We start from the raw sequence: 12,478 nt of genomic DNA, 5'->3' as shown, positions 1-12,478 counted from the left end.
TCTGTATCCCAAAAGAATCTTTATTATTGTGTCGTTTATCCCGTCGCCTTTTCTGAAAAGTGCATTTTATATTTTACAGTAAGCACGATCAATAATTAACATGAGACACGTGTGAACAACATTTACAAGGATTACTTTCACATAATGCTGTCAACGAAAGAACAGCCTGCAGGCGTTTTTCTGGGTATAAAAAGCGTAGCGAGGTGAGAGATGGTCAAAGATGAGATGAGGTGGACTCTTTATGCCTTGACAAGGCTGGCGAACTCTGGAATGAGACAAATAGGGAAAAGTTAGATATCTGGACCACTAGAAGGCATTCAGTGACTTTTTTGTATGCCCATCCGACAAAGTTGGCAACTTTATGCTAATTTGCTTTCATTCTCGAACACTTGATGCTGTATTTGGAAGTAGAAGCTTCTTACCATCAACTCCGATTTTGCCGTCACCATCAGAGTCGCCGGCAGCGAGGAAGGCTTTGGTCTCTGCATCAGTCAGAGCTCTGGCACCGGAGCAGAAGTTCTGCAGGAACAGCCTAAAATAAAGGTGTATGGAGGGTTGAGATGTGAAAAATTCAAAGAGTTTGTGAGTAATTGTTACATTGTGAGCGAACAGTCGATCCCCGAATCATAGGCATGCTTGTATTAAACCTCTTTTTCTATATATTTTTACGATAGTAATAAAAGGCGCACTAATGCTGCCATTGCATATGATGTTTGTAGAGTTTGTTTTGTTCTTTTTTAATGCGGTTTAGCAATAAGCATTTCTCTACTGTGTGTAATTATATGTGAGAAATCAAATTTAATTTATTTGTTATCATTTGGCTGTTCCAGCATGTTGAACATCTCGAAACTGTTTTAAGAAGACCCTTTCTTACTTGAGCTCATCTTCCTCAATGAAGCCGCTCTTGTCCTGATCCAGGACGGCGAAGGCCTTCTTCACGTCATCGGCAGACCTGCCGGTCAGACCAACCTTGGCGAAGAAGTTCTTGTAGTTGAAAGAGTCGGGAGCTGTGGAAAAAATAACGGTTAGCTAAAGTGGAGAAAATGGACTTCAGCGCTGACATGCACGAGTAGATTTTTATAACTCGATGATTACGACCGCCACCTCCTCTAGTGCGCCTCCCTGTGACGGGAGATAGAAGTAGTGGGCTGAGTAATTACAGTGTCTTGTACCTTTGCAAGCTTCCAGAGCTGCCTTAATGTCTTCATCCTTAAGCAAACCTGAGAAGGCCATTTTTAAACTGCAAGAAAGCAAAAAAGCGCACGTTAAGACACCATGAAAGCAAGGCTAGCAACCATTAGAGCTGCGCTCTTGAGCTCATGTTCCCCGTCGGGTTTTACTTTGTAGCGCATTTCCTATAAACTGCCACGCCCCCTCTCCCCTCCCCTCCCCCTCCCCAAGCAAACAGTCTTCATTGGACGTTAAAGTTTCCCCGGCATTGTAGTTCGGTCTTTCTTTTTCGATGTAGATGGTACCACAGCTAACTACCCCCATTGTAAAGCCACTGGTTCTTTCTCCATAAGGTTGCCCCTTTATCAAACAAATCCAATTCGCTGAAGTCCTGAAATCGTGAAGTTTCAATAAATCAAAAAGTCCCAAGTCGAAGGTAATCCCAGAGTCGGCAGAGGTGCTCATGTCCGATAGCGGTCTTGCAAGGTCCTCCGTTAAGTTTTGCTTTCGCGCATCTCCCTGGCAATGGCGCTTCAACTCACCTCGCGTTTTCTCAAGAGGCAGGAGGGATGGATATTTCAGAAGAGGGACGAGCGACTGGTGTGAATGAGAGGAGCATCTCCGAGTCCTTATATACATTTACCAGCGGCTGGAATCCGAGGCTTAATGTAACGGATACCATTTGCTGTAGGGTTGCTTTGAAAAATGTGCCCAGCAGACAGCAGCGGCTATTTTTGTCTTCATAAATGAAGATGCATAAAAGGCGCGTGTTAGCAAAAGCTCGCAGTATTTTGTGTTGCTAAGAATACTCGTTGCTGATTGGAGAAAAAAAAATCGGGCTTCAGTTTTCATTTTTCCTTTTGGTTAAACGTCCGAGAACAGAAAACAGCCCAATGAATACACAGTGCGAAAAACTAGGGCTGGGTTGACCACAGGGGACTTCTTTTCTGCGACACCATATCTGTACATTTTGTTAATTGTGTGTGCATCTGCCACACGTGTACTGGGAAAATCTGTATGGGTCGTTTTAAATCCTTCAAAGATTACTTCTTTTTAGATCTGTTTATTTATTGTGCAGAAAACTGTTTAAAGTGGCACTGGCCTTTAACGATCAAAGTCTGCTGGATTTGTTTTAACTTTTATTGCACAATAGTTGTATCGTCATATACAATTTAACAAAAGTAAGAATTGATGGCTATAATCATGGATGATAGTTTGTGTCTTATTTTAAAACTCGAGTAGAGCTCGTAACCTGCCCTCGCTATTCAATTTCTTGCACCCACTTAATCCAAATTTAGAGTAGTGAAAAGCCGGGACCCTCGACGGGGCTCCAGTAGCCTTTATCGCAGGCCATATTCAAGCACGGTCTCATTCTGGATCAGTCAACATAACACCCGTGTCTTTGGGGTGAAAACCGAGATACCCAGAAAGAGGAAAGCAAGCAGATTCTGAAAGAACGTACAAAGTCCACAAGGGAGTTCACTGAGCCGGGATGTTAATGTAGTCTGCTGGGGCAATGAGACACTAGGGCTAACCACTGTGCAACCATGCTGCTCTATATAACAAGGCATCGAGATAAAATGATTGATAAGTAACGATAAAACGAGATTTATTTTGTAGTTGACAATGCTGTCTGGTGAATCTGACGCAATCACACTTTAGGACTGAGGAGCAACACGCGTCAGTGTGCTCTCCGCTATGGACGTGCGCCAGCCATCACTGCAGCTTTGCGCTGTTGAACAAGGTGGATATTCCTCTTTTGACAGTTTTCCAGCAGGCAGTAGTCTTAGGAATCCATGCTTTACAGGACGTTTCCTTCGAGAAGACGAGACTTTCTCTGATGGGTAATGTAAACTTGAAATCATTTACGCCTAAAACGACCCTTGTATAGCCACATTTCCTAAAGCAACATAACGAAGCATGTGCTTGGGGAAGCAGAAAGCTGTGATTTCTATCTATCTATCTATCTATCTATCTATCTATCTATCTATCTATCTATCTATCTATCTATCTATCTATCTATCTATCTATTAGGATCTGCAATAAAAATCGATCAGTGCCATAGACCTGACATCGCCTTATTAGAAAATCACTATTGGCAAATACACTAACTATACGGAAAACCTCTGTTTACACTCTTAAGAATCCTGGCTCTGTAATGGCACTTCACTGGTTTGTGGGGTTCTTAACAGCGCATTTGCTGGACAAAGAACTACTTAATTGTGTGAAGAGTTCTCTGCATATGAAATTATCCCTCTGGGCTTTGAAAGGGTTTATAGTCTGTGGACAAACAAATCTTTAAGGAGTTTAGCGATACCAACGAATCCAGAAAACCCGCTCAGCCTGTGTGATTGTGTGCAGCGGGAGTCCTTTAAAACCAGAAACCCAGTGCTATTTCACATTATCTGTTAACATAATGGTTCATTATAGAGACAGTTATACATCTAAATAAATGAAGGTTCTTTCTGGAACCTTCGCGGATAGTTCTTTATGGAGCCAAAAATTGTTCGCCGAGAATCTCTCTGAAGAACCACTTTGACAACTTTATTTTTAGGAGCGTACACACACATTCAGTACGTCAGGGTGCATTGAAGTCATTATTTATTTATTCATTCATCCCTTCTTATTTCTGGGGAAGATGGCAAATGTTCCTTTATGTTGATTTGAGTTTTTCCCTGCAGCTCCCCATCCTTTTCATATCACAGAGATGCATAATTATGTGAAAGCCGTTATATTTAACGAGTGAGACGGAGGGACTAACTAAAAGTGTTAAATTGTCATCCCGGCTATAGAGCTGGTGCCGGGCCACTAAAAGGTCGTTTAAATTTAATTTTGGCAATGTGGAATCTAAAATACAAGTGGTGCTATTAACCAAAGAGTCCAACAGAAGATGCACCTCGGTATCTCGAGGGCTGAGTGACAGTAATCTTGTACAGCTAGTGTTCTTCCTGCTTTGCGCCCTATGCTCATGGGGTAGGCTCCAGCTTCCCTGCGACCCTGCTCAGGATATAAAATGTATATTGCTATCCATCCGTTTCCTCTAACATTTTTTTCATTTTAATATAGTCATCCAGAGCTTATGCATCCCAGAAACAAACCTTATACAGGGTAGTCATAACACGACACACTTATTCAATCACTCACTCACTCACATGACGACAAGACTTGTATTTGATTAGACGGTTCATATTTGGTAACGGCATAGAAATATGTGAGACACCTGGAAACATTTTAAATCGTGCTGCTCCTGGTACCTCCTTGGACCCGAGTTAGTCTACTGTCTGGTATCTATGTGCCGTCTGCCCCGCTTTCCCCGTGCTCGCGTTATTCCGGAAAACAACTTTTCCGTCCATTTCACTCGTAAGGGTGGGTGTGTCCTGCATTGAACTGCCGTGTAAACCTTTAACGGAATCCCTGAACGAGAAACAGAAAAGCGTGCTTTATTTTACAAGTGTTTGTCCTGGTGAGCCGAATATTATATCTATGCGTTCATTTTCTAGATCTCCATGGCGCACTGGAGGGCAAATTCGGCATGCCATTCTAAAAACTGGGCAAGTTACTTCCACTCGTCCAGTTTGCAGCGGCCCGTTCGCCTGCACTGGGTCTAAAATCGCACTTTGCTGGGTTGTGAGATTCTATTTCACTCCGTGAATGGTTCTTTGCCTATGAAATTGGGTATTTGGGCTTTGAGAAGGACAAGACAGAAATCTTTAACATACATTTGGCTACCTAGCACAATACAAAGTCGGGCCCTGTGATTGTTGCAGTAAGAGTTCTTTTAAAACCAGGAACCCACTGGTATTTCAGAAAGTTCTCATCGTCATTTCACGATTATTGATAGATCCTTTTACAGATCTAAATGAAATTTATTTCTTGAACCATCGTTTGTTTCTTTTGGGAACTCAAAACCGATCCTGCATATAGCATCACTGTGATGAACCACATTGGCACCTTTCTTTTTAAAAGTGTTTGTTGGTCCAGGACCAGGAGTACCTCGATATACAAAAGTCCACATTTCCCACACGACTGGACGGCAGCAATCAAACGAACAAATCACTAAACGCGCGGAGAAGACTCTCTTCACGGTCGGATACACGCGTTCCGACTGACGTTCGAGTTCAGTCCCCGGTTTCTTTTTAAAAAGGTCGGTTGTCAGTTTATTTTTTTAATATCTGAAACTTGGAGCAAAGCATGACTTTTATGAACTGCTCGCCTTGTGTAGTATTCTCTTTATATAAAGCTGAACTTGATTTTGTATCATTCTTGCATTGATACGGATTCTGTGCAGCTTTAAATCTTCTAGAAACTTAATATGTCATGGATGGATCAGGACGCTCTAGCGCGTGATGGCTTGCGGTTTGCTCATGTCTGACCCGGAATGTTTGGTGTGATGTGAGTGTGAAACTTCCTTTTTCCAAAATCAGAACGTGGACCCAGTTCAAAAGCAGCAGCGTCCCGCCAAGGACGGAATTCTGTGAATGGATGAAGGAGACATGTGCACATATGCCAGAGTGTGATTGCTTTTTTCTGGTCTTATAGATATCAGGATATAATTCAATAACCAGATAGTAGAATAAAGGTTACCATTAAAACGCATTATTTTTTCCGATAACTATATATTCAAAGGTGAGTGACTACTGATAGTCATTTAGAAATTAAGGTTTGTGAGCATGGCATGTCCCTGCTGTACCTAACAAAACATTTCTTTAGAACACCGATCACAAAGTCTTTCGTTGTATCCAAATAAACGAAAAAGGTCGGAATTTAACTGGACTACTAAGCATCACCTATTCGTTGCTATAGGATTTAAGACAGAAAATGTTTTAATCACTGCAGCATAAAATCACCTGTCACCAAACGGAAAGACGCGATTGAATTCACCCTCGGAAACCTAATGACGGCAAACTCAGAATTACCTTGAATGGGAAGAGCGTCATTTTTGTGACCACACGGTGGCGGTAGAGTTATGTTTTTCCAAATTTGATTAAAGCTGGGTTCTCAGCTTTCTGAGCGCCGTACAGCACTTTGTTTACCGCTGGGAAGTTTAATGGTAGATCTTTGCCATTTTTAATTAATGTGTTGAATGAACAGTGAACGTATATCTTACTCTTCCCAGTCTCAACAGAATCTTATTATTTCCGCAATTAAGGTTTGCTTTGCTTGCGAATTCGGGGTGATTTAGCTCCTCAACAGAAAACCGATCATACTTTTAGCAGTGCAGCGCTTCAACACCTGCTCGTTCATCGCAAGGCCATCTTAACGTATGGACACAACGGGGCACTGGCTTCTGATGCCTGTTTATGTTTCTGTTTGCTATCAGAATAGGGGCTCTGGTTCATTGGATCCCTCTTTGGTTGTTTCGACTCGCGGATATACAATCGCTTAAAAGAGCGCTGGTCAATGGAAAGGTCCGTTGCCGTCATGGATCTCTATAGGCGCGCAACCAGAATGTCCTGCTGGGAGATGCGTGATTGAATTCTGAACTGAGTCACTTGTAATGTCTCGTATTCTTGGTTACTTTCCTGAACTTTGTGATTTGCTGCATTCTTTCTTATTTGCTTATGCCCTCTTTTCTTTGTTTGCGCTTTCTGTACAAGAGCGAGCGACAATCTCCTTTCAATCCAATTCAAAGCTGCGGGGTGATCCTCTCGTTCCCATACTAATAGTGTGTCATATCATCTTCCATGCCAGGGTTAGTGCGGGGCTTAGCTTTTCCCAGCTAACACACGATGCAAGGCAGGAACAGACTCTATAGGCAGGGCGCCAGTCCGACGCAGGACAAACATACACTAAGACCAATTTAGCGTCACCAAATTCCCCTAGTCTGCATGTCTTTGAACAGTGGAGGAAACACGGAAGCACTGGGAGAACATACAAACTCTGGCCCTGGGACGTGAACCTTCAGGTCCTTCCTGCGAGGTAGCAGCGTCACCCTGTCGTCCCAGATTTATTTGTTTAGCTCTAAAATTTTTGTTTATTGCTGTTTTTAAAGCACTTCGTGAGCCTTCTCGTTAACATTATGTTAAAGATAAATTGATTGCTTGGGATGATCTTGCATACTGCGTTATACCTCATGTTACTGTACGCTATTCAAAATCAAGGTGCCAAAGCGGTTCTTCAAAGCGATGCCTTGCGCATAGAAACGCCATTTTTGGATCCCATAAAACCATCCACAGGAAGGTTCCAGAAAGAATATTTTATTTATTTAGATAGCAGGCTCCATAAATATGATGACAAATCCGTGAAGAACTATTCTCAGAATGAAGCGGCCCTTTGTCAAGCAATGGCCCTGGAACCACATGCAGCACAGTAAAGTGCCATTAAGGGGCCTTTAATTTAAAGAGTGTACTGCATTCTTAGTATTTTTTGGATCAATTTATTACCCGATTGCCGTGATTCCCATCCATCTATTAATATATGACCCGTTTAGTGTCGCAGAGAGTGGCGTTTGTCCCGACAGAACCAAACTGGTACAGAATGTCAATCTTTCACCGGGGATCTTGTATTCCCTCCTTTTTATTCTCTGTTGTGTGTATTCTAATTTAATTGTGTGAAAGGCACTATATAAAATAGTTGCTTTGTTAGTTTGTGTTGCATTTAAATTATATTATTGTTTGCTTTGGAAGTCAGTCAGTCAGTCAGTCATTATCCAACCCACAGGGTCAATCCCAGCCAACACAGGGCACAAGGCAGGAACAAACCACGGGCAGGGCGCCAGCCCACCGCAGGGCACACAACACCAAGCACACATTAGGGACAATTTAGGATCGCCAATGCACCTAACCTGCATGTCTTTGGACTGTGGGAGGAAATCCAGGCAGACACGGGGAGCTTTGGAAGTCGTTTTGTAAAATAAAGGAGAGTGAAAGGCGCCATAAAATACTGTATATAGATTCATTCATACATTGCTTTAGTATAGGAGAATAAATGATGTAAATTTAATTCCCTCAATTACAGCTTATGTTTGCGTAGCGCTCTTCACTTAGTGTAGCTCAAAGTGCTGTTATAATGGCCGAACGTTGTGCACATTCAGAGCAATTTCAGAATTATGTGCTAAAATAATCTGTAGGTCACAAAAAAATCCAACCATACTCAGAGTGGTGGCTCTGAGGCTAAGGATCTGCACTGGTATTTCAAAGGTTGCCGGTTCGAATCCCTGTCACTGCCAAAAAAAGAGACCCTACTCTTCAAATTCTCCAGGGGCGCTGTACAATGGCTGACCCTGCGCACTGACTCCAAAGGGTATGCGAAAACGAACACATTCCTAATATGAGAAATTGTATAAGGCGAAATAAAGAACAAAAAAAAAAGTGTTATCCAGATTGTATCCCAGTGCAACTGGAACCTAACCCATCAATCACATGATGCAAGGCAGGCACAATCCCAGTCCTTAGCAGCATAAACGCCCACACACATCAGAGGCCAATCCACCTGCCCCGCTTGTTTTTGGACTGTGAAGGTTAAGTGAGGCGCACCCGGAGGAAAGCCATGCAGGCAGCAGTGGGGCATTGCATTTCAGTACATTCGTTGATACGTTACTTTATAGGATGAATAAATAAAGGAAAATGTCCGTTCATTTCAGTGCATTGCTTCACTGAGTCAAGAGCATATCTACGTGTAAGTTTTGCTTGTGTCAGGGTCTTTATCTCCCTCTCCCCCTTTATATGTGTCTTGATCTGGGGTTTCAAGATCGTATAGAACACTGAAAAACGGTTAAGGGGAATTTCGAGTTTGAGGATGCACATTTATTGTTGAGGCCTGGCTGGGTAAGTAAATAACAAAGCGACGAAAAGAGCAGGGCTTCAGCCTCTAAAGTCCATCCCAGCGATCTGCAACCCCCACGCCACTCAGTACGCTGTAAAGATTGTTGAAGATTGTAAATCAATTGCACATTTTAGTCTATTCAGAATTGCGCCCTATCTCCTTCTCTTTCTTTTTCTTTCTCTCCATCTTTTCCAACTTGTATGCGGGGTCGATGTTTTGGTTTTGGCGCTCCTGGTCCCTGAACTTAAAGGGCGAATCGAATTCAGAAGCCTTTTTTGTTTGCACTAATTCTTGCACACATTTTTTCCACCATAGTTTTAAACTTCAAAGAGGACCGGTTCAGAACTAATTGGTTTTGTTGTTTCAGTTCAGAGATCTCAAGTGCTTCTTTTGTTCATGCAGTGCTGTTAACGTTCGGTTCCGTCATTAGCGTAACAGACGTGATATCGTTCGTATTTACACGTGTGCTCGCACGCTTAAATCATTTGGTCATACATGTTAACTCTCATTCAGTGTGTTTACATGAGTTTCAATAAGCCGGCTGTTTACAGAAACCTGATTTCTAAAATGTCGTGTGTACCTATATACCCCTATCCCAGATAAATCGGGTTATTGTCCTCTGAGAAACCTGATTAACAGATGTTCTCTGATTGTGTGGCCATATACTGTTGAGGACTTTTTGTAGTCTGTGCATGTCCGTTGCACTTCATCAGTCTGCGCATTTATTTGTTTCGCGCACGTTTTGTGCTGCCACGAGTGGAACCGTCCATATTCATATCATAACCTGCTTAATCCGGACCACGGTCGTGGTGGGAACTGGGGCCTATCCCAGCCAACTCAGGACGCGAGGCAGGAACAAGCCCTGGATGGGGCGCCCGTCCAACTTAGGGCCAACACACCCCAAACACACACTAAGGGATAATTAAGGAGGAGATGCTTCAGATCTGGGTCCAAATCACCGGACGTCAAGCCCCCAAATCCGCTCCGCCTTCAAAAAGCATAAAACAGGAACAATCCCTGGACGGAGCATCAGGCTACCGCAGGGTGAACACACATGATACGCACACATTGTCTGCGTTACTTGCATGTCTTCGGACTGAGGGAAGAAATCCACACAGACACGGGGAGAACATGCAAGCTCCGCACAGGGAAGACCCGGGACGCGGACTCTCGTTACTACGAGGCAGCAGCGTTACTGTTGCACCGCAATATAAACTTCGAGATTCAAATGTTCGGCAGAAAAGCGCGCGATTCGTGTTTTCTGTTAACATAAACCCATAAATAAAATGTCAGTTTGACTAAACATATTTATAAACCACAAGACCGTGATCACAGGCTTCATGCCCATTTTCAGATTCACGTTGGTCTCATGACTTTTAAAACTCTTTTTTTCCACAGTTTATTGACGACGGAGCGCTTTGATAAAGAAGGAGTCCAGAAGAGTACTTGCCCGTGTTAAAGCGTATTTTTGAAAGTTTTCTGCTTTAACCGAAATTATTCACATTAATCCTGATATGTGTGTGTTGGTAAACACACTCGCTGTTTTCGCTCTGCGCAAACTCCTATTCTAATGAATCTTTGCCCCCATCGCATCGCCCATATTCCTTTTTTCCACTCAACTTCCACGTACGTATACTGTACAGAGTATACACCAAGAACCACAGACCTGAGCATGCATGCATTTCGATGGGTGCGGCTTACAGTGTTTTTGGCACACGTTTTTCTTTTCCACCTCAGCCAATCATAAATCACCTAAATGCACATATGCGTAACGTTAATTATAGGCTACTTTAAGAAAGTTCAAATAAACTACGTTTATTAAACTGTTTGATTGATACACTATAAATCATTAACATCAAATATTTATGTAGATTTGGTGGGTCTGGAGCACAGAGGGCTCAGGCACAAGTTAAACTCTAGAGGTCTCTTTCAATCGTCACCTCGTACACTGAAAAAAGTATAACATTGATGTTGTCCATTCAACGTAAATTTTCTCTTTCAAGCAACTTAAGATTAGTCATTTAGTGTTGCAGCTTGAAATATTTGGTTTCAGATCTCAATCAAACTAAAAAAAATTGTTTGTACCAAATTAAGTTATGGTGGAGGGAATAAACGTAAAAATCCTATTTCATTTAACTTAATATTTTAGGTTGTTCATGTGCTGTGTTTGAGGAGCCATTTGTATATTCTTTCGGTCGAACTTTCCAGTTTGATGGCTTTCCAACTGCCAAAAAAGAAGAACAACTTAAAAAATAGATTTACTTCAGTAAAAAAAACAAGTGAATTGCATCCAATCACTCTAAATGATTTGCCTCAACTTAAAAATTGTGGCATCAATAAGTTAAAAAGAATTATATTGGTTCAGATTGAAAATATTAAGTGTGAATCATCACATTTTTTTTCAGTGCGTATCGTTGACATCGCCAAGTAATTTGAAAAGAATAGAAGGCGTTTTCTATTTGTTTTCGTTTACTTATTTTCATCCCGTTAAAATCGCCCCCCCCCCCACGATGGAAATCGTATATTTGGTCTGTTTATTTTGGAAACGCGTCTCAGAAGGTGACATCACTCTCCGGAGGAAGAGCCTTCTGTAACTTTTAGAAACACTTAACGGGTGGCCATAGGGAGATGCCACTCAAACGCCGGCCGAAATCCATATGTCAGCAGTAAAGCGCTAACGGAAAATGGCAACATCCCATTAGTGTGACGGAGTGCGTTTCTATAGCTTGACTATATGAAGGCATGCTCTCGCTTTAATATGGAGTCAGCGTTGAGCCCTTTTTCAAATATAGCTATCGGCTCAACAGCCGACACATTTTTTTTTTGAAGTATGAAACCCTTATTGGACCGACTGGATTAGAAATCAACTCAGTGCACTGATTGATTAAATGAATGAATGAATGAATTAATTAATTAATTAATCCATTTTCCTCCCCACTTATTCAGTTCTTTGTAGCGGGATTGAGGTATTCGCACCATTGGAGTTCAAGGCTGTCACTTGGCATTCCAGGGTGAAGGCGGACACGCCCATACGGAGCCCAAGGAAACCAATGCAGAGCCTCCAATCAAATGGGCGTGCGTTACGTTGGGAACGTGTGAGGAAGCCAAACCCACGCAGCCGCGATGAGAGCGTAGAAAATGCACAGAGCCCATGAGCTTGAAGCTAAGCACTGCGCCACAGTGCCTCCATGTGAATGAATGAAAGAATGAATGAATGGATTTTGTCACCTTAAGATTTGTGTAACTCGCCTTGTGAATGGTGCGGCGTCAAATAAATGCTGATTGATTATATTGTAGTTTACCTTTCTCTCTCACAGTGCTTTGCAACCCTTAACTTGTTTTCTTTTGTAAAGCACCTTATGATTAAGATGGATTGATTTTTAGATCAACATACATTATCTATATTATCATGCTTTATTTAGCTGCTTTGAGTGCGCTATATTAAAACTGAATTAACATTTTCACACACTTGCACAATGTAGACACTCTTCCATTCGCCAGCCACACTAATCCACGAAAGAAAAAAAAGACCCTCAAGACAGTG

General features: G+C 42.2%; 1 protein-coding gene across 1 annotated transcript; it reads right to left on the bottom strand.

Annotated features, from left to right (window-relative positions):
* On the bottom strand, window positions 1-1,815 carry LOC120542990 (parvalbumin-2-like). Its single transcript, XM_039775789.1, has 5 exons — window positions 1,713-1,815; window positions 1,173-1,240; window positions 875-1,007; window positions 423-532; window positions 1-265 (listed from the first exon to the last, which is right to left on the bottom strand). The coding sequence occupies exons 2-5, from the start codon at window positions 1,231-1,233 to the stop codon at window positions 240-242; spliced, it is 330 nt and encodes a 109-aa protein (XP_039631723.1). The 5' UTR covers window positions 1,234-1,240; window positions 1,713-1,815; the 3' UTR covers window positions 1-239.
* Between the last annotated feature and the right edge of the window lie 10,663 nt (window positions 1,816-12,478).

The sequence above is a fragment of the Polypterus senegalus genome, chromosome 13 (assembly GCF_016835505.1).
Source record: "Polypterus senegalus isolate Bchr_013 chromosome 13, ASM1683550v1, whole genome shotgun sequence".
Lineage (NCBI taxonomy): Eukaryota > Metazoa > Chordata > Cladistia > Polypteriformes > Polypteridae > Polypterus > Polypterus senegalus.
The sequence above is the reverse complement of the archived record's forward strand: the minus strand, read 5'-3'. Positions and strand labels throughout refer to the sequence as shown.